General features: G+C 45.2%; 1 protein-coding gene across 4 annotated transcripts in view; it reads right to left on the reverse strand.

Moving 5' to 3' along the window:
* The window catches only part of LOC141087478 (probable E3 ubiquitin-protein ligase MID2), a 651,404-nt gene that overhangs the window by 383,243 nt on the left and 246,055 nt on the right, over window positions 1-22,106 (reverse strand). For 3 of the 4 annotated variants that reach the window (XM_073573030.1, XM_073573028.1, XM_073573029.1), the window contains one exon: window positions 19,786-19,881. The exons of the other annotated variant lie outside the window; for it this stretch is intronic. In XM_073573030.1, the coding sequence (XP_073429131.1) occupies window positions 19,786-19,881 (96 nt within the window). The remainder of the gene's footprint in view (window positions 1-19,785; window positions 19,882-22,106) is intronic. 4 annotated transcript variants of the gene reach the window in all.

The raw sequence follows: 22,106 nt of genomic DNA on the forward strand, positions 1-22,106 counted from the left end.
CCTCACATGGCCATATTGACAGAAAAATAAAAAAAGTTATGGCTCTGAGAAGGGGAGCGAAAAACAGAAACGCAAAAACAAAAAGGGAAAGAAGAGGTTAATTATGAAACATGTGTGTTGAAAAAAAATCCTAAATGATTTTTATCCATCTGTTGCATGGCACTTGTAGCTCCTTGCATTATGCTGCGATGCAGCAGCGGCACAGGACAATCGTTAGCTGTGTAACTAAATCTGCCGATCAGCCCCAACATTCATCTGGACGGGGCGGTTCCGGCCGCACATTGCATGATGCAACAAACCTCCCATGTGTAAATTTACGGTAAACTGCTGGACGTCAGTCGGCCTTCAGCACACCGCTGCTCAGTAATGATTTCTGCACCATAAAGGAACATTACTAAAAGCCTCACACATCATGTAACACTGAGAAGTTCACATCTTACATCAGACAGGGAAGCGAGCGGTAGCAAGGACTCTCTGAAAATGTTTCACAGTAAACAAGGTAGCGAGATTACAGGCTGATGTGTGAGCCCCGCGGTTTCCATCAGACCGCACGCAGCGGTGTATCCGGCTTCAGCCATGGGCTGTTTTTGTGAATGTATTTGATCACACATCTAAGTGAGTGCGCCCTTTGCAGCCCTACACGGCATCGCTTTCAACTCATGTCCTGCTGTCCTGTGGTCGATGCTGGAAGACGACCATGTGTGTAGTGTGCTGCATTGCATAGACAGGCCATGGAATCAGCTGTAGCCACAGACACAGCAATGTGCAGAGGTGGCATGGACCCATCACTTAGAAGTACTGTTATAGCTCCGCTAAGGTCAATTCATCCTAATGGAGCAGACGAGTCACTGCTGTGATCTGCCTGTCTTCTGTTCCTGCATACATTACACTTTCATGCCCACCTGAAGAAAAACCCACACCAGTACAAAGGAGACTCTGTCTGTCTGGCTTTGGTGTATGTTTCATTCATTGGGGTTTAGTCTGAATCACGTTGAAGCCCCAAGGAAGCCACGGCTGGGCAAAAATGTAGCGTGCGCACTTATGTACGACCATCATATTCCACAAGGCTTTACAGACATTATCATCATTGTCTCCATCAGGAGTCACACTCTACACTACATTCCCGATCATTATGTACTAACCATCCACTACTCCATCCATCTGGACCATCCAACCTTGCATGACATCATCAGTAAGCAAGACTGTTTTAGGGTAAGTACCCATATGTGAGAAAAAAAGTTCTGATATCAGGACCGAAAAAACAGACAAGTGACATGCGAGTACAATGCGATTTTCACACCTAGCATCTGATTACATCCGAGTGCAGTGCGATTTTAACATGAGCTTTTACCTATACATATACATATTAGATAGAAGAAAAGCTGGCAATTCCTGTGCTTAAAAAACGACGATTCCACAATTTAACCAAGCTTGAAATGGATGGACTTCTTGAGCTTAAGAGGGATAGCACCAGAATTATTAAACCCTCGGATAAAGGGGGGAATATAGAAGTGATGGATGTAGCTCAATATAAAATCCTGTGTTACTCACTACTGGATAGGTCCATGGGGTATGAAAGATTGGAACACAACCCCACAAATATTTTTTTAGAAGATCTAAAAATACTGGTTAATGAGGCCTTCCAAGCAAAACTTATTGATAAAAATGAAAAAGATTTCCTGATCCCGCTCCACCCGGTCTTTGCAACATTTTACTCCTTACCTAAGGTTCACAAAGGTCTATCCCCACTGAAAGATAGACCTATTGTATCCGGAATAGGTAGTCTAATCCAAAATTTGGGACTATATGTAGACAAAATTCTAAGACCATTTGTAACGTCATTGAGTTCCTACACGAGGGACACCACCGACCTTCTACTGAAACTTGACAACATCGAATTGGACACCGATATGATTTTGGGCTCAATAGATGTGGAAGCCTTATATTCATCCATCCCCCATGAGAAAGGGTTGATGGCTGCGGACTATTACCTGAAAACTAGGGGCCTTCAATAGGTGAAACATAACAATTTTGTTATGAAGGCCCTAGAGTTCTGTCTCAAGAGAAATTATTTTCTATTTGATGGCAAGTACTTCCACCAACTCAGGGGCACCGCGATGGGTAGTCCTTGTGCACCCTTGTACGCTAATCTGCTCCTGGGCTGGTGGGAGGAAAATGCCATCTTTGGTGAGCACGTTGATGTAGCGGAGGATAAGATTGTACTTTGGCTCCGCTACATCGATGATGTGTTTGTAATATGGAAGGGTGATGAGAACAGCTTTGAAAACTTTGTGAAAGGTCTTAATGTAAATGAGATAGGCCTTAGTTTCACCTTTGAGGTCAATGCCAACAGGTTACCTTTTTTGGACATAGTTATTGAAAGACGAGAAAATGGTCGATTGGTAACCAAAACCTACAGGAAACCGACCTCCTCGAATTCTCTCCTAAGATGGGAGTCCAGCCACCTGGTCCCCCTAAAAAAAGGCATCCCTAAAGGGCAATATATGCGCATGAAAAGGAACTGCACTGATCAGAGGGATTTTAAAAAACAGGCGGATGACCTAAGATCCCGCTTTCTTGAACGGGGGTACCCAGATGATATCCTTAAGGGGGCCTATAAGACAACTGTAGCGAAGGAGAGAAAGGAACTACTTGTGCCAAATCAAAAGAACTCTGATGATAATACCATCAGGTTTATCACCAAATTTTCAAATGGGGCAAATGATCTTAGAGCCATCATTGATCGACATTGGCCAATACTATGTATGGACCAGGATCTTGTAGGCATGATTTCGAAAAATCCACAAATCACCTATAGAAGGGGCCATTCCCTTAAAGACAGGCTGGTCCGTAGCCATTTCACCCATAAAATCTCTTATGGTTCGACATGGCTAGGTACACAACCGAAGGGCTGCTACAGATGTGGCGGGTGTAAATACCGTACTTCTGTTCAACAGAGTAGGGAATTTCAGAGCAACGTCACAGGGAACATGTACTCCCTCCGCCAGTTCAACAATTGCAGATCAATGGGAGTTGTATATAAGATCACCTGTAGATGCGGCCTAGAATACGTCGGCAAGACAAAGAGAGAGTTTAGGGTTAGGATAGGAGAGCATCACAGGGACGTCATTAACAAACGTGACACACCGGTAGCTAACCACATCAATCAAACACACAAGGGGGATATAAAGGCTGTCAGTTTCATGGGGATAGAGAAGATCCCTAAAAATCAAAGAGGAGGTGATTGGGACAAACGGATCCTCCAGAGAGAAACCTATTGGATCTTTTCCCTGCAAACCTCACACCCAAAGAGACTCATTGAGATACTCTCCTTTTCTTCCTTCTTGTAGGGAGCTATTAATAGGGTTATATTACTTAGGGAGAGCCGTCAACGAGTGGGGGCGCCACTTGTGCAGATTTTTAGGGTGCCAACCTCCGCGTGAGGTAGGGAACAGATAGAGAGGGATTAAAAGGGCTAGATTGAGTGAGTACCCTTTCTATAATTCCTACAGATACCAAGGAGGTCTGTGGTGCCCTGCCTTTTTCATCCAACATATTCCCCAAATCACTAAATCTTCATTATATCCGTATTTCCCTATTCTGAATTAGTCTATCTCTGCTTTTTAACTCTGATATGGTGCATACCAGAACGTACTAGGGAATCACTGGAAATGTCCACATAGTGGGTTAACTGGCGCTAAAGGTATTTTTTAGCACCTGTTTCTATTAATCAAAATGTGCATGTGAAAGCATCATAAATATCCTATTGTATTTTGATGAAGTTTGCACTGCTGATTATCCAGGTATTATACATGGTAAACCATTGAGTAACATTACACCAAATGTGATAATGCAGTCGGTCTCCATGGATACTTGGGCGTCATGTGATTTTTATCCCTATGACGCGATTTGACTAAGTCCGGACTCCTGACGCCGCTGTGGACGCCCAGGAAATGGGGCATGTGTGTCGGCGGTGTCCAGTCCGGATATGACGCGCAGCAATTCACAAAGCACCCAGGAAGTGGGGCAAGTAATGAGAGCGGTCTGCAGCATTACACACAAACCGGAAGTACCATTTGCGGCGTCCGGAAGCGGCGTTAAGCCGCAATATGCCGCTATCTATAAGAATCAGCTAATATAGAACGGGCGTGCTACGCCTCAAGACAAGATGTCAGGACACCCCTGATGATTCTAATCCAGATGAAACGCGTTGGGTGACGTGCGGAGATTAGGTCACTGTTATGGGCATTATATAGTATGCTGAACCTGTTCATCTCCTTTTTGTAACGAGCGCAAGATAAGTACAGCGGTTTTTGCTATAAGATTGTCATGTGAGTAGGATAATGCAATGTGTATAGAGGAAGTAACACCCTGATACTTTGCTGTTCCATGGGCAATGTGCAATATATGCTGTATTGGTAGATAGCGCACATACATATATGCTGAGACATGGTGGATAAGCTAAAGTCCAATGTGCATGTCTGAAATAATAATATCATTAATAGAGACTTTACGCTGTAGGTGGTTCACAGCTAGTTTATAGGTCCAGTAATTTGGCTATTTGTGTCTATATGGTTATAATACCTGGGATATGATGGGACACATAGGCCTGTAATATACAACCAATTATTATCCTTTGGCATAGGACACCGAGGTGGTACAATACGGTTTGTTTTTATTTGAGCATTAGACACTATCACTGTGTGCACTTGTATTTGTCATTCATTGCAACATTTGTTGTTTTTAAAGGGCTAATTAAAAGCTATGTTTTAATATCATTTCTACCAATTTGCTACATATCTGGTTTAAGATTGAAAATAACACGGAGGCTAGTATCACTATGAATCGTTTCTAAACTGCATTTCCATATTTTTGTGTTTGGAGACCATCTGGTCCAGGAAATTCATTGAACACCTTATTTTGGCTCTGTCCGCGTTGACGACATGAGCTGCTGGGCCCAGAGAATGGCTGCAGTGGTCACGAATGATACTGCGGCCTGCCAACAAACACCAAGAGCAAAGTAGGAAAGGCAATTCTGGAGCGGGAGAGTAGTAATGGGTTTATTAAGTTTAATGCGAGGAAGCCAAAAGGAAGATCAAGTTTATAAGAAAATCCTCTACCAGAGCAGTTTTCGCTTGTATAATACATACAGTATGCTCTCACAACAGTTCTCTAATATAGAAACAGTTTCTGTCTTGAATTACAGGTGCATCTCACAAAAATAGAATGTCATCAAAAAGTTCATTTATTTCAGTTCATCAATACAAAAAAGTGAAACTCATATATTATATAGAGTCATTACAGAGTGATCGATTTCAAGTGTTTATTTCCGTTAATGTTGATGATTATGGCTTACTGACAATGACAACCCAAAAGTCTCGAAACCATCATTGATTGTGGATACTTCACACTAGATCTTGGAGATCAAGGTCCCAGAGTCTGGAGGAAGAGTGGAGAGGCCACAATCCAAGCTGCTTGAGGTCTAGTGTGAAGTTTCCACAATCAGTGATGGGTTGGGGAGCCATGTCATCTGCTGGTGTAGGTCCACTGTGATGCACCTGAATATGACTGAACATTGAGAGCAAATGGAAGGAACTGCAGAGAGACAGACTCTAATGCGGGAGAACTCTGAATGTAAAAAGAAGCCACAACATGAGCATGGGCAGAGCCTACAAATATAGTAAAAGGAATATGACAGCAGGCTTTCGCTATGCAACCTGACAGCAGCATGAGGTTGAGCCAGATATCCTGATTCTGGCAATGTGTCACTTAGTACATTGTGTGCCGCAGCTGTGATACAGTCACAGTTTTCTCTGCTGCAAAGCTCGGAATGCTGAGCTGTGTAAAACCCCGCCCACACCTCTGATTGTCAGCTTCCTGTATACAACCCCGCTCATACAACTGATTGGTAACTTTCTGTGTACACTGTATATTGACACAAATAGGCCAATCAGTGGTGGGTGTTGTGAACTCATTTTCTGGTTTACCTCTGGCTTCTGGTAAGGGTGGTGGAGCTGGATGTGTTGACAGAGGAGTCATGAGTTCTCCATCTGGGCTCCCTCTAGTGGTAACAGTAGGAAATGAAGCTGATCTAAATGGCAGAGACCTGCCACCTGAGGAGGAGGACTGTGAGTGGACATCAGGAGTCTCTGACTGGATCTAAGACAGCCGATTTTTTCCTGCCTTGAGGTTCTGGTTTCCTGTTCTTTTCCTGCCTTCTCAAGCTAAGTGTGCTCTGCTATTTTTTTCACATGAGATTTGGTCTGTTTACTCAGTTTTTGTGGTCAGCTGTGCTGAATTGCCATTCCCTCTGTTTATGCCAGTTTCCTTTTTTTCCCTGATCAGATTGGTCTCTTTTTGCTCTGTCTTCAGAATATACCAGAGTGCTGACATAGGGAATTAAAGTCTAGTGTCTTCAGGGTTTTTGTTATCATTTTTTGGCAGGGTTTTGTGCATGATTGCAGACAGCATCTTTCCTTTCCTGTCCTTTCTAGTTAGTGTGGGCCCCATCGTATGCTCAGCCTATTTTTCTATCTGTGTTTGTGTTTTCATCTTGTCTCACTGACAATACATGTTTGGGGGCTGTCTATTGCTTTGGGGTCTGCTCTGGGGCAGTTTAGATTTCCCCTTAATAATAAATAATAATCTTTATTTTTATATAGCGCTAACATATTCCGCAGCGCTTTACAGTTTGCACACATCATCATCACTGTCCCCGATGGGGCTCACAATCTAAATTCCCTATTAGTATGTCTTTAGAATGTGGGAGGAAACCGGAGTGCCCGGAGGAAACCCACGCAAACACGGGGAGAACATACAAACTCCTTGCAGATATTGTCCTTGGTGGGATCTGAACCCAGGAACCCAGCACTGCAAGGCTGCAGCGCTAACCACTGAGCCACCGTACCGTTCTTTTCTTGCTTTAGGTTTATTTAGTTTTCCAGCTGTGACGAGGCATCTAGGATCATCGTAGGTACGTTCCACGGCTACTGCTAGTTGTGTGGATAGGATCAGGGGTCTGCAATCTGCTTAGTTACCAACCCCACTGGTTTTCTGTGGCTTAGCTTGTTTTTGTTTTTCCTCCTCAGTGACTCATTCATAACAGAATCACCAGCCTTACCGCAGATTCTAGGGTACTCAAAAGCAGGAAAAAACAAAAAAAGTGTCAGAATTTTTTTTTTATATGCATTTTTTCCTCTTTTTCTCTGGGGCCATAGGAGGATTTTTTCCTTACTGGAGATTAAGCAATTGTCTGATCGCATGGAGCAGCTCGCTGCTGAAGTGCGGGGAATTTCCGCCTATCTCGCTCAATCACATGCTGTTGAACCCAAAATCCCTACTCCTGATGTGTTTTCTGGGGATCAGTCTAAATTTTTGAATTTTAAGAATAATTGCAAATTATTTCTTGCCTTGAAGCCTAACTCATCGGGGAGCTCTGTGCAGCAGGTTAAAATTGTCATCTCCTTGCTGCGCGGCGATCCCCAGGATTGGGCGTTTTCTTTGACACCTGAAAATCCTATTCTGACTAATGTGGATGCATTTTTTCAGTCCTTGGGGTTGTTGTATGATGAACCTAATACTATTGATCAAGCTGAGAAAGCCCTATTGGCATTGAACCATGGTCAGGATTCTGCAGAGTTATACTGTCAAAAATTCCGAAAGTGGGCAGTCCTTACTATATGGAATGATGGTGCCTTGGCAGCTCTCTTTCGCAAGGGTTTATCAGAAACTGTAAAATATATTATGGTGGGAATTCCTGTTCCCTCTGGTCTTGACGATTCTATGTCATTAGCCATTCAAGTTGATCTGTGTTTACGTGAACGTAAAACTACACGAGAGGTGTTGCCACCTTTTGAACAAATGTCTGAACCTATGCAATGTGATAGAGTTTTGTCTAGGGTGCAACATCAGGAGTATAGAAGGCGTAATAAGCTGTGTTTTTTCTGTGGAGATGCCTCTCATATTATTTCTGTTTGCCCTAAATGAGAGAAACGTTTTGCACTCACATTTGCTGTGGGTGGCGTACAACTTAAGTTTCTTTTGGCAATTACTCTGATCTGCTCCTTATACACATTTTCCGCCAAGGCTTTTGTGGATTCAGGAGCGGCTTTGAATCTGATGGATTTGGGTTTTGCTAAATGTTGTGGTTTTCCCATGATACCTCTGCAGATGCCTATTCCTTTGAGGGGTATTGATGCTACTCCTTTGGCAGAGAATAAACCTCAGTTTTGGACCCAGGTGATAATGCGGGTCACCCCAGACCACCAAGAAAATTGCAGATTTTTGGTACTGCATAATTTGCATGATACTATTGTTTTGGGTTTTCCCTGGTTGCAAATCCATAATCCAGTTTTGGATTGGAAATCTGTGTCTGTGGTGAGTTGGGGATATCGGTGTGCTCTTGGTGACACTCCAGTTTTCTCCACCTCTCCCCAGTCTCATGATGTTCCTGACTATTTGGCTGATTTTTATGATGTATTTAGTGAAAGTAAGTCTGCGTCCCAGCCTCCTCATAGGAGTTATGACTAGAGTTGAGCGAAACGGGTCGAAAAAATTCAAAAGTCGCCGACTTTTGGCAAAGTCGGGTTTCATGAAACGAAACCCGACCCTAGGATGAGGTCGGCCACGAGGTCGGCGACTTACGTGCCAAAGTCGCGTTTCAAAAGTTTGTTTTGCGCTCTTTTTCAGCCAAGCAGGATCCACGGACACTGTGGGCAACGTGATGACATAGGCACGGGTCACCACCATCTTTCAGAAGGGCATGCAAGTGATTGGCTTGCTTTGGTGGGCGTCACAGGGGGTATAAAAGGGCGTGCACGCCGACCGCCATCTTACTTCTGCCGATCTTAGTATAGGGAGAGGTTGCTGCTGATTCTGTAGGGAGAGCGTTAGGCAGGGAAGAAGACAAAAAAACTGCTTCTGCTGCTAGCGATTTGGCCTGCACAACACACCAGTCACTGTGTGTGCAGTGCAAGGGGAGGCTATATAGTGGTGTATCAGTGGTGTTGGTTGTTGGGCTGCCTTTTAAGGCTTCCTGACAGGCTGGCATTGCTGTTTACCCACTGCTCCGCAAACTGCTTTTTTAAAAGCAATCCCAATTTTTTTTTTTTGTCCTGCTGAGAAGAAAAAAAAACTGCTTCTGCTACTAGCAATTTGGCCTGCACAACACACCAGTCACTGTGTGTGCAGCGCAAGGGGAGGCTATATAGTGGTGTATCAGTGGTGTTGGTTGTTGGGCTGCCTTCTAAGGCTTCCTGACAGGCTGCATTGCTGTTTACCCACTGCTCCGCAAACTGCTTTTTTAAAAGCAATCCAATCTCCCTTATCCTCTAGTCACTTTTGTCACAGCTGTGCCATCGAGCCTGTCACATAGCGCTCAGATATCAGTGGGCCTCACACAATCCAAAAGTGTCCACTGTCCACAAGTGTGTGCAGAAATTCAAAATCTCCCTTATCCTCTAGTCACTTTTGTCACAGCTGTGCCATCGAGCCTGTCACATAGCGCTCAGATATCAGTGGGCCTCACACAATCCAAAAGTGTCCAGTGTCCAAAAGTGTGTGCAGATATTCAAAATCTCCCTTATCCTCTAGTCACTTTTGTCACAGCAGTGCCATCGAGCCTGTCACATAGCGCTCAGATATCAGTGGGCCTCACACAATCCAAAAGTGTCCAGTGTCCAAAAGTGTGTGCAGATATTCAAAATCTCCCTTATCCTCTAGTCACTTTTGTCACAGCAGTGCCATCGAGCCTGTCACATAGCGCTCAGATATCAGTGGGCCTCACACAATCCAAAAGTGTCCAGTGTCCAAAAGTGTGTGCAGATATTCAAAATCTCCCTTATCCTCTAGTCACTTTTGTCACAGCAGTGCCATCGAGCCTGTCACATAGCGCTCAGATATCAGTGGGCCTCACACAATCCAAAAGTGTCCAGTGTCCAAAAGTGTGTGCAGATATTCAAAATCTCCCTTATCCTCTAGTCACTTTTGTCACAGCAGTGCCATCGAGCCTGTCACATAGCGCTCAGATATCAGTGGGCCTCACACAATCCAAAAGTGTCCACTGTCCACAAGTGTGTGCAGAAATTCAAAATCTCCCTTATCCTCTAGTCACTTTTGTCACAGCTGTGCCATCGAGCCTGTCACATAGCGCTCAGATATCAGTGGGCCTCACACAATCCAAAAGTGTCCACTGTCCACAAGTGTGTGCAGAAATTCAAAATCTCCCTTATCCTCTAGTCACTTTTGTCACAGCAGTGCCATCGAGCCTGTCACATAGCGCTCAGATATCAGTGGGCCTCACACAATCCAAAAGTGTCCAGTGTCCAAAAGTGTGTGCAGATATTCAAAATCTCCCTTATCCTCTAGTCACTTTTGTCACAGCAGTGCCATCGAGCCTGTCACATAGCGCTCAGATATCAGTGGGCCTCACACAATCCAAAAGTGTCCAGTGTCCAAAAGTGTGTGCAGATATTCAAAATCTCCCTTATCCTCTAGTCACTTTTGTCACAGCAGTGCCATCGAGCCTGTCACATAGCGCTCAGATATCAGTGGGCCTCACACAATCCGAAAGTGTCCACTGTCCACAAGTGTGTGCAGAAATTCAAAATCTCCCCTGTCCTATAGACACCTTGTACCTTGTTTTACATTACTATATAGTTTGTTGGATTTTGTCTACATTTCTACCAAAAATGAGGAAGGCTGGTGGAAGAGGCCGTGGAATTGGGCGGGGGTTGGCAGCTGGTAATGATGGTGTTGGTGGTGGATCTGATGGTAGTGGCAAGAGCAAAATAGGACCGAATGCAGGAGGTGCTGACCCTGCGTCATCGTCTGGCTACATAAGGCCTCGAACGCTTAGTTTTCTAGGAGTTGGCAAACCGCTTTTAAAGCCAGAGCATCAGGAAAAAGTTTTGTCTTACATTGCTGACTCAGCCTCCAGCTCTATCGCCTCCTCTTCTTCAGTTGTAAAAAGTAAAAGCACTGAGTCGTCATTGGAGGCTCATGTTCATGAACCACACCTTTCCTTGTGTCCTTCACCCCAACCAAGATTGAAGGATGACGCAGGCCATACTACTGATTACTCCATGGAGCTGTTTTCACATACCATGCCTGGATTATCAAGTCAAATGGTGAATTACCCAGGCCAAGATGAATCTGACATGGAGTGCACTGATGCACAGCCGCTGATGGATGATTCTGCTGGTACATTCACTCAGAGCACTACATTGTCCTCGCAGTGTACAGAGCCAGATTCTGACCCTGATGAGACTCAGGTGCCCCTTCCCGCACACTATACCACCATACACGGAGACACAGAGGAAGGTGCACATGACATAGAAGAGGAGGTGATGGATGACCCAGTTGTTGACCCAGATTGGCATCCATTGGGGGAAGAGGGTGCTGCTTCCAATAGCTCAGATGAGGAGCATCCACAGCAGACATCGACATCGCAACAGCTGTTATCTGGCAGGCCCGGAGCACTCCAAAGACAGGTTCCAAACATCAAAAGAGTTGCTGGACAGCTTGTCCAGAGGGTCAAAAGATCACAGCGTGCTAGGCCGCAAAATGTCTGCCAAAGTAGGAAGAGTGCAGTGTGGCACTTTTTTGAACAAAATCCTCATGATCAGGCCAAGGTTATCTGTAAGAAGTGCGCAAAGACCTTTAGCCAAGGGAAAAATCTGAAAAATTTGAATACCAGTTGCATGCTTAGACATTTAACCAGCATGCACTTGCAAGCGTGGACACAACACCAAAACTCAAGTGCCACATGTGCAACTGATCACAACGAAGGTAGTCAGCAACGCTACATTGTTTCCCCCACTGTAAGCCCACCGGTTAGCACAGCAGCAAATGTTGAGGTGTCGTTGCAAGACCACAGCAGTCAGGGAATCCCACTGTTATATCAACGAAATACTGATTCTAGGCCATCAGAAAGAACACCAACTCCATCACCATCATCAACCCTCTCTCAGTCCGCCCTGTCCACCGCTACTTCCACCATATGCAGCTCTCAAGTCCAGCTCACAATCCCAGACACTATGAGTAGGTCAAGAAAGTACTCAGTCTCTCATCCGCGTACACAGGGTTTGAACGCCCACATTGCCAAACTAATCTCGTTTGAGATGATGCCCTTTCGGTTGGTGGAAAGCACAGCTTTCCGCGAACTCATGGCCTATGCAGTACCACGCTATGACCTACCCAGTCGCCACTTCTTCTCTCGCAAAGCCATCCCAGCCCTCCACCATCATGTGAAAGACCGCATTGTCCATGCACTCAAGCAGTCAGTGAGCGGAAAGGTGCACCTCACAACTGATGCATGGTCCAGTCGGCATGGCCAGGGCCGTTACGTGTCCATCACTGCGCACTGGGTTAATGTGGTGGATACAGGGTCCACAGGGGACAGCGGTGGTGGGACAGTGCTGCCTAGCCCACGGTATAGGAAATAGTTGGCTGTAGGCGTTCGACCCTCCTCCTCCTCCACCTCCTCCAGAAGCGAAAGCTCGTCCACAGAGCGCAGTCGTACGAGCACTCCATCTGCAGCTGCCACTGTTGCACATGATGTGTCCCCCTGTCGAGCAGCTAGTGGAAAGCGTCAGCAGGCTGTGTTGCAGATGATGTGTTTGGGCGACAGACACACCGCCGAGGTGCTGGCCGAGTACTTGAAGCGACAAACTGAGTCATGGCTGGGCAGTGTACATCTTGAGGCAGGCAAGGTAGTTAGTGATAACGGCCGTAATTTTGTGGCAGCCATAGCCCTTTCAAAACTCAGCCACATACCTTGCTTGGCTCACACCTTGAACCTGGTGGTGCAGTGCTTCCTCAAAAATTATCCGGAGTTAACAGCCCTGCTCCAGAAGGTGCGAAGACTGTGCGCGCACATCCGCCGGTCGCCTGTACACTCCGTTCGTATGCAGAAGCTGCAGCGATTGCTCCACCTTCCCAACCACCGCCTCATTATAGACATTGCAACAAGGTGGAACTCCACCCTGCACATGGTGGAGCGGCTGTGCGAGCAGAGGCAGGCCATAATGCATTTGTGGGAGGATACACGGCCAGGCACTTTGAGAGCAGACATGGAGTTGACAGGTGTGCAGTGGTCGAAGCTGAAAGACCTTTGTAAAGTCCTTCAGTGTTTTGAGGAATGCACACGGCTGGTAAGCGCAGACGACGCCATCCTAAGCATGAGCATCCCACTTATGCGTCTGCTCATGCAAACTTTGACGCACCTTAAGGAGCAGGCGTCTGCAGCCAATGTTGATGAGGAGGAAGAGGAGGAGGGAATCCTTGATGACATTCAGCCATTGTCTGCTCAGGGACCTCTCCTGGACGAGGTGGAGGAAGAAGAGGAGGAGGAGGAGGATGATGGGGATGATTACTTAGGGGAGGAGGATGCATCTCGTGGGGCAAGTGAAAATGTTGGCGTGGCAAGGTCTGGTACAGGGTTTGTGCGTGACTGGAGGGATGTGGATTTGCCAGAAAGTGCTCCTCCACCCAGCACTCGCAGTGCATCATTGACACCGGGAACATTGGCCCACATGTCAGATTATGCCTTGCGGATCCTAAAAAGGGACCCCCGCATTGCCAAAATGATGAACGATGACGACTACTGGTTGGCCAGCATCCTGGATCCACGCTATAAAGGCAAATTACAAAACATCATGCCACAGGAGAACCTTGACCTAATATTGGCTAATAAACAAGCAACTCTGGTAAATCGGTTGCTTGAGGCATTCCCAGCACACAGCAGCGGTGATGGTTCTCACACGAGCCGTACGGGCCGGGGGCAGCTTGGCAGAGGTGTTCGTGGTGCACACAGCAGAAGTGGCGTTGGAGACAGGGGTTTCATGACAATGTTGTGGACTGATTTTTCAAATACCGCTCACACAACTGGTCATACTGCATCGATGGAAAGTGACAGGAGACAGCAGTTGTCAACTATGGTAACAAACTACTTTTCCTCCCATATCGATGTTCTCCCACACAGGTCATTCCCCTTTGACTATTGGGCCACTAAACTGGACACCTGGCCTGAATTGGCCCAATATGCCTTACAGGAGCTCGCTTGCCCAGCTGCAAGTGTGCTATCGGAAAGAGTCTTCAGTGCAGCTGGATCAATCCTGACAGAAAAAAAGACCCGTCTGTCAACCCAAAATGTGGATGATCTAAACTTCATTAAAATGAACCACGCATGGGTTTCCAAGGATTTTGTCCCACCTTCCCCTGATGACACATAGGGTGACAGAAAAATGGCTTGCTTTGGTCCACCTCTTCCTGGTACTTCACCTATTTCGCCTTTTGCATCAGCTGAATGTCCAACATCAACATATGCCACTTTCTAAAACTCCCTAACTGTGCTGCCTCCCCCCCCATGGCCGGGGTCACCACCTACCGCACGACACCGTGCGAGTGCCGTTGCCCTGGACAGGTGGGTAGGCCGACTCTTGGGCGCGGGCACTGGCACAGGGTCCCTCATAGTGCAATCAAGTGTCTCTGACGGTGGTGGTGCACACCCGCCGTCAGACACACCACTGTACTATGAGGGGCCCAGTGCCAGTACCGACGCCCACGAGTGGGCCCCCCTTGCTTGGGCAGGGCCCCAGCATTTGCAATCTTTACCTCTCCCTGCTCCTCCGCTGTGTAATCTGGGCCGTCAAATCCATACTGTGCCTGACACCGTCTGAGCCTGCCTCCTGAGACATATATTTTGAATGTGTACGCTATCCATACATGTTATCCAGGGATACGGTACCCTTTCTAACCTTTGTGCAATCACGTGCAATCCATACTGGGCCTAACACCGTCTGAGCCTGCCTTCTGAGACATATATTTTGAATGTGTACGCTATCCATACATGTTATCCAGGGATACAGTACCCTTTCTAACCTTTGTGCAATCACGTGCAATCCATACTGGGCCTAACACCGTCTGAGCCTGCCTCATGCTGTATAGACATATATTTTGAATGTGTACGCTATCCATACATGTTATCCAGGGATACGATACCCTTTCTAACCTTTGTGCAATCACGTGCAATCCATACTGGGCCTAACACCGTCTGAGCCTGCCTCATGCTGTATAGACATATATTTTGAATGTGTACGCTATCCATACATGTTATCCGGGGATACGGCACCCTTTCTAACCTTTGTGCAATCACGTGCAATCCATACTGGGCCTAACACCGTCTGAGCCTGCCTCCTGAGACATATATTTTGAATGTGTACGCTATCCATACATGTTATCTGGGGATACGGTACCCTTTCTCACCTTTGTGCAATCACGTGTAATCCATACTGGGCGTGAGAACGGCTGGCGAGCTGTTAAGCAAGCTACAGCACCTGTCCAGACAAGTACAGGGATTCCCTAGCGAGGAGACTTATTTGATTGTTTTCAATGTTGGGACAGCAATTTTTGGGGAGCACTATACTCTGGAGAATGATAGATGGGGCCCACCATACACTGGAACATTCCAAAGGTGGACATCAGACACTGGAGCAGCATTTACAGGGCCCATTATACACTAGAGCATTAGAAATGGGGCCCATTATGTTTGGAGCATTATTTGGGCCCATAAGACAGTGGAGCTTCATCCATGGGGACCAACATATACTGTAGCATTATGTGGAGCTCATCATATACTGTTTCAAACATTATATGGGACCAATGATTCTGTATGGAGAAATAGATGGGCCTCGTCATGAGATGTAAAAAGTGAGGTATTTTTCATTGTACTATACCGCTATTTCTCTGCCGTATCGGAGCATGATGAGTTGTGGTATGTGTTAAAGGGGCGCTCTTTTGCCCAGGGCACATGAAAACCTGGAGCCAGCCCTCCCCCCACAGTTTGCAGCCAAATAACCCCCATTTTTCAGTGCGTAACTTGTATTATGAAGTTAATTAAGGTTGACAAGCTTAAGAAAGAAGAATTGATGCTTTTGGCATTCAAATGGGCACTGTAGGTGTGTTTCCTGTCCTCCTCTCACTGCCGACTTTTATTCCCCATTGACTTACATTGGGTTTCGTGTTTCGGGACGACCCCGACTTTTCCCTATAATCGGACGATCTTGCTCGACCCGACTTTTGGAAAAGTCGGGTTTCACGAAACGAAACGCGACCCTAAAAAAACAAAAGTCGCTCAACTCTAGTTAAGACTGTGCAATTGAGTTGAGTCCTGGGTGTAAATTTCCCAAGGGTCGGCTTTTCAACTTATCTGTACCTGAACACGAGGCTATGCGATCTTATATTAAGAAGTCATTGGAGAAGGGTCATATTAGACCATCCTCTTCACCCTTAGGTGCTGGATTTTTTTTTGTGGCCAAGAAAGATGGTTCATTAACGCCTTGCATTGACTATCGTTCCCTTAACAAGATTACGGTTAAATATCAGTATCCGTTACCCCTGATTTCTGATTTATTCTCCAGAGTTAAAGGTGCCTGCTGGTTTACTAAGCTTGACCTCAGGGGGGCGTATAATCTTATTCGCATCAAGCATGGGGATGAATGGAAGATGGCGTTTAATACTCCGGAGGGACATTTTGAGTACATGGTGATGCCTTTTGGGTTCACTAATGACCCTTCTGACTTCCAATCCTTCATGAATGATATTTTCCGGGACTTTGTGGATAAGTTTTTGATCATCTATTTGGATGATATTCTGATCTTTTCCAGTGATTGGGATTCTCATGTGGAACATGTTCGGACTGTGTTCCGGGTTTTGAGGGAGAATTCCCTGTATGTTAAGGGATCGAAATGCTTTTTTGGTGTACAGAGGATTTCACTTTTGGGATTTATTTTGTCTCTGTCAACTATTGAAATGGACCCAGCCAAGGTACAGGCCATTTATGATTGGGTTCAGCCCACTTCTTTGAAGGCTCTCCAGAAGTTTTTGGGTTTTGCTAATTTTTATAGTAAATTTATAGCTAATTTTTCTGGTATTGCCAAACCTCTGACTGATCTGACCACTGATGTGCTGAATTGGTCTCCAGAGGCTGTTTTGGCATTTCAGGAGCAGAAGCAGAGGTTCACTTCTGCTCCGGTTTTACGGCAACCTGATGTCTCACTTCCATTTCAGGTGGAGGTAGATGCTTCGGAGATTGGTGCAGGAGCTGTTTTGTCCCAAAAAGATCCAGTGACTTCTAAAATGAATCCCTGTGCCTTCTTTTCCCAAAAGTTCTCCCCATCTGAACTCAACTATGATGTGGGGAATCGGGAATTGTTGGCCATGAAGTGGGCATTCGAGGAGTGGAGACATTGGTTGGAGGGAGCTAGACATCAAGTTGTGGTCCTTACTGACCACAAGAATTTGATTTACCTGGAGTCGACCAAACGCTTGAATCCCAGACAGGGTAGGTGGGCCTTGTTTTTCACGCGTTTTGATTTTGTGGTCACCTTTCCTCCGGGCACTAAGAATGTTAAGGCAGACGTCTTTTCTAGGAGTTTCTTTGCTGATTCTCCTATTGTGACCAAACCTACTACCATCCTAGTTGAGGGGGTAGTTCTTTCTGCCATCTCGCCCGATTTGAGACGTGCCCTGGAAGAATTTCAGGAGGACAAACCTGAGCGTTGTCCTATGGGAAAATTGTATGTTCCTGACCAGTGGAGGAAGAGAGTGATGTCCATCTTGTACCACTCCCAAAGCTGCCATCTTCCTCAGAGTTGGTGCCCTTGTTTTTACAACAGGTGGTTCGGTTGCATGGGATTCCTGAGAACATTGTTTCGGACAGAGGAGTCCAGTTTGTCTTCAGATTTTGGAAAGCTTTTTGTTCCAAGCTGGGAATTCAGTTATCATTCTCCTCTGCGTTTCACCCACAGACCAATGGGCAGACTGAGAGAACAAACCAGACTTTGGAGTCTTATTTAAGATGTTTTATATCTGCTGATCAGGATGATTAGGTCTCATTTTTGCCCTTGGCCGAATTCGCCCTAAATAATAGAGCTAGTTCTGCCACATTGATGTCGCTCTTTTTCTGTAACTTTGGGTTTCATCCTCGATTTTCTTCAGGGCAAGTGGAATCTTCAGCCTGCCCAGGTGTTGAAACTGTGGTAGAGAGAATGCAGCAGATTTGGGACCAAGTGGTGGATAAGTTGTCCCTCTCTCAAGAAAAGGCCCAGCGGTTTTCCAACCGGCATAGGACCATTGGTCTCCGGTTTAAAGTGGGTGATATGGTTTGGTTGTCGTCAAAAAATATCTCTATGAAGGTTTCGTCTCCAAAGTTCAAGCCAAGATTTATTGGACCTTATAGGATTTTGGAGATTCTTAACCCGGTTTCTTTTCGATTGGCTCTTCCAGTTACGTTTAAGATCCATAACGTGTTTCATAAGTCTCTGTTGAAGAGGTTTGTTGAGCCAGTGGTTCCTATGGTGGCACCTCCTGATCCTGTGTTGGTTGAAGGTAATGTGGAATATGAGGTAGAAAAAATACTGGATTCTCGTCTGGCTAGACGGAGACTCCAGTATTTGGTCAAGTGGAAGGGTTATGGCCAGTAGGACAATTCTTGGGTCCCTGCCTCTGACATTCATGCCGACAGATTGGTTCGTGCTTTTCACCGGACCCATCCTGATCGGCCCGGTGGCGTGAATGAGGGTTCGGTGACACCTCCTCAAGGGGGGGTTCTGTTGTGAACTCATTTTCTGGTTTACCTCTGGCTTCTGGTGAGGGTGGTGGAGCTGGATGTGTTGACAGAAGAGTCATGAGTTCTCCATCCAGGCTCCCTCTAGTGGTAACAGTAGGTAATGAAGCTGATCTAAATGGCAGAGACCTGCCACCTGAGGAGGAGGACTGTGAGTGGACATCAGGAGTCTCTGACTGGATTTAAGACAGCCGACTCCCTAATTTTGTGCTGGTCATTTTTCCTGCCCTGAGGTTCTGGTTTCCAGTTCTGTTCCTGCCTTCTCAAGCTAAGTGTGATCGGCTATTTATATCACATGAGATTTGGTCTGTTTACTCAGTTTTTGTGGTCAGCCAACCCCTGCTGGGGCTGTGCTGAATTTCCATTCTTATGTCTCTGTTTATGCCACTTTGCTTTTTGTCCCTGATCAGATTGGTCTCTTTTTGCTCTGTCTTCAGAATATACCAGAGTGCTGATATAGGGAATTGAAGTCTAGTGACTTCAGGGTTTTTGTTATCAGAAAGTGTTTGACATTTTTTGGCAGGGTTTTGTGCGTGATTGCAGACAGCATCTTTCCTTTCCTGTCCTCTCTAGTTAGTGTGGGCCCCATCGTTTGCTCAGCCTATTTTTCTATCTGTGTTTGTGTTTTCATCTTGTCTCACCGACAATACATGTTTGGGGACTGTCTATTGCTTTGGGGTCTGCTCTGGGCAGTTTAGATTTCCCCTTTTCTTGCTTTAGGTTTATTTAGTTCTCCGGCTGTGACGAGGCGTCTAGGATCATCGCAGATACGTTCCACGGCTACTGCTAGTTGTGTGGATATGATCTGGGGTCTGCAATCCGCTTAGTTACCAACCCCTCTGGTTTTCTGTGGCTTAGCTTGTTTTGTTTTTCCTCCTCAGTGACTCATTCATAACAGGTGGGGGTGTGGTTGGGCTAGTAGGCATGAGGCATCTAGTCTGACAATCTTCTGCTGATACATCAATGATTGTACTGAAACAGCAAAACACAGCCAGTTTGTGACACATTGCTGGAATCAGGGTCTCTGGCCCTACATCATGCTGCTCTCAGATTACATATAAAAACCCTTTTTACTTGTCCAATTATATGTTCCATAAATGATAACACAGCTACTCGTGCTCAGCGTAGTATCAGGTAATGAATGTAGAAGTTGTTCTTACCTCAACCTGCTGACAAATTTGTATGAGCTTTGCCATTTGGGTTTCAAGTTCACTGCTATGCTTGACCAGATTGGTGATATTATATTCCAGAGTTTGCTATAGAAAAATACACAGAGAAAGGCTAAAGATTAGATAGCAGTAAAGGTCACTTGGTAAATGTCAATGTGAATTAAGTTCAATAAACATCTCAAAAATAGCATATAACTAAATGCTGTATGTCCAGCTATTTATTTATACTAGATTTTGTTGTTTGGTTACTTATTATCAAAGTGCCATTAGAGAAAAGTTTTGCTCTGTGACTACAGCTTAACTCCAGTGCCTGCAGGAAGTCTGAGGTAGTCTGGGACACACCCCCTGCCTGCCGATTGGCTCAGGCTGCTCCCACCTTCTTAGATTGGCTGCTATGTGTCTATTACAGTCTCATAAGGACGTCAGCGCATGAAATATTATAGAAAGAATATAAAGTACAAACTACTAAACCACCAAAAGAAAAATAAAGTTATTAGGTATTTGCCGCATATATACAGAGGGTATTGAGCCTAGGTAAGGGTTAGTTTGCAGAATGGTACTTTACTTATTTTTGCACTATATATTTTTCTATTCTTAAAAGTAATTTTGATATACGTTGTATGGAGATCATAAGTTGTAGAGTCTTTACTAATATAATGAAAAATATTTTTGAGCGATACCCCAAAAAAGATTGTAATTCTGGGAAGCAAAAGACCCTGTTATCAGGCAAGTTTGTAAATGATGATTGAGAGCGACTGAGAAAAGAGAACCACTTTTAATAGATGCTACAAGTCATTTATAGAGGTGGCGATGTATCACTGAGATAAGCCAGTGATGAAACAGAGGTTTTGGATACAGATCGGAGGCAAAAGAGGTGATAACTTAGGGTTCAGTTAGACGTCCCAATTTTTCACACACAACAAAAAACAGTCGTGGTGCCATCAGTGATTATATTCAGACTTTGGTTTTCTAAGAAAAGCTTTTCTTTTTCTCATCTATCTTCTCCTATCTAGTAGTCCATGAAAAACAGACACACGGATGGCATCAGAGTGGTGTCCGATTTTTTTTTGCAAATCCATAGACTTGCATTGCTGATTTGGATCTGACACTAGAATCAATATCAAATGTCTCAATGATTTTGCACGGATCTCTTGCTCCGCAAAAAAAAACCCAACAAACTTGTGAATGGCCGCATTGACTATAATAGTTTTTAATTCTGTCAGTGAAAAACACAGATGTAGCTCTTACACAAAAAGCAGCAGTCTGACCTATCCGATTAAGCGCTTTTACAGCATGTTATCTGCGGTATTAAACAATCACCGATTGATAGTATTTGCCGACCGATGGTCGTGTTATCGCCTGTAATAAGTAGGCTAAGTGCACAGAATGATCAGTAATAGACTGTTCTGCCATTGTCCTCTAGGCCACAGATCCAGTTTTGGCTGAACAAAGTGCTGCTGAGAACAATGATTTTTTAAGCAATTAAAAAAAAATAAATTAACTCAACAAAGGAGAGTTTTGCTCATTTACTGGGGAATCGGAAGTTTGTTTAGGTCACATCCATATCGGAAAAAAATATTCCCAGGAAATATAATGTTGCCGTGTCAATGCATCTTTAAGGGGCACCTACACGTGGCAGCGGCAGCAGCTAAACAACTTACCAATCTGCTATTACCAATCAGTGATTTAACAGCATTGTTTAGAAGAGTGAGCACTTCTGTGTATGGAGGAGTCTGGAAATATAGCTGTCGGCCAAAGGTTCCGCCTCTCCATTACTAACATGTGGGTTTGATGTCACCAGACAATACAAAGGTGACATCAACCTCACAAATATGAACCCCACTTGCCATCGCTAGAGGGCCAGTGGGAAGAACTGGGCAAAGCGCCAGAATTAGCGCATTTAATAGATGTGCCTTTTCTGGGTGGCTGCGGGCTGCTTTTTTTTAGGTTGGTGGCCAATATCCACAGCCCCTTACCAGCCTGAGAATACCAGCCCCCAGGTGTCTGCTTTAGCTTGGCTGGTTGTCAAAAGTGGGGGGGACCCCACGCTGTTTTTTTAAATTATTTATTTAAATACTTAAAAAAACAGCATGGGGACCCCTCTGTTCTTGATAACCAGCCTTGCTAACACTGACAGCTGAGGGTTGCTGCCCCCAGCTGTCAGCTTTGCCTGGCTGTTTATCAAAAATACAGGGGAGCCCATGCCGTTTTTTAAATTTAAAAAAAAAAAATTTTTTCGATTGCAGGCGCTGGCTTTTGAATAGTCCCCTAAGCCGTCGTCTACTCTTGCAGTTATTAGGGGCAGCAGACAT

This window comes from Dendrobates tinctorius, unplaced genomic scaffold (assembly GCF_039654945.1).
Source record: "Dendrobates tinctorius isolate UK_male_01 unplaced genomic scaffold, ASM3965494v1 ptg000034l, whole genome shotgun sequence".
NCBI lineage: Eukaryota > Metazoa > Chordata > Amphibia > Anura > Dendrobatidae > Dendrobates > Dendrobates tinctorius.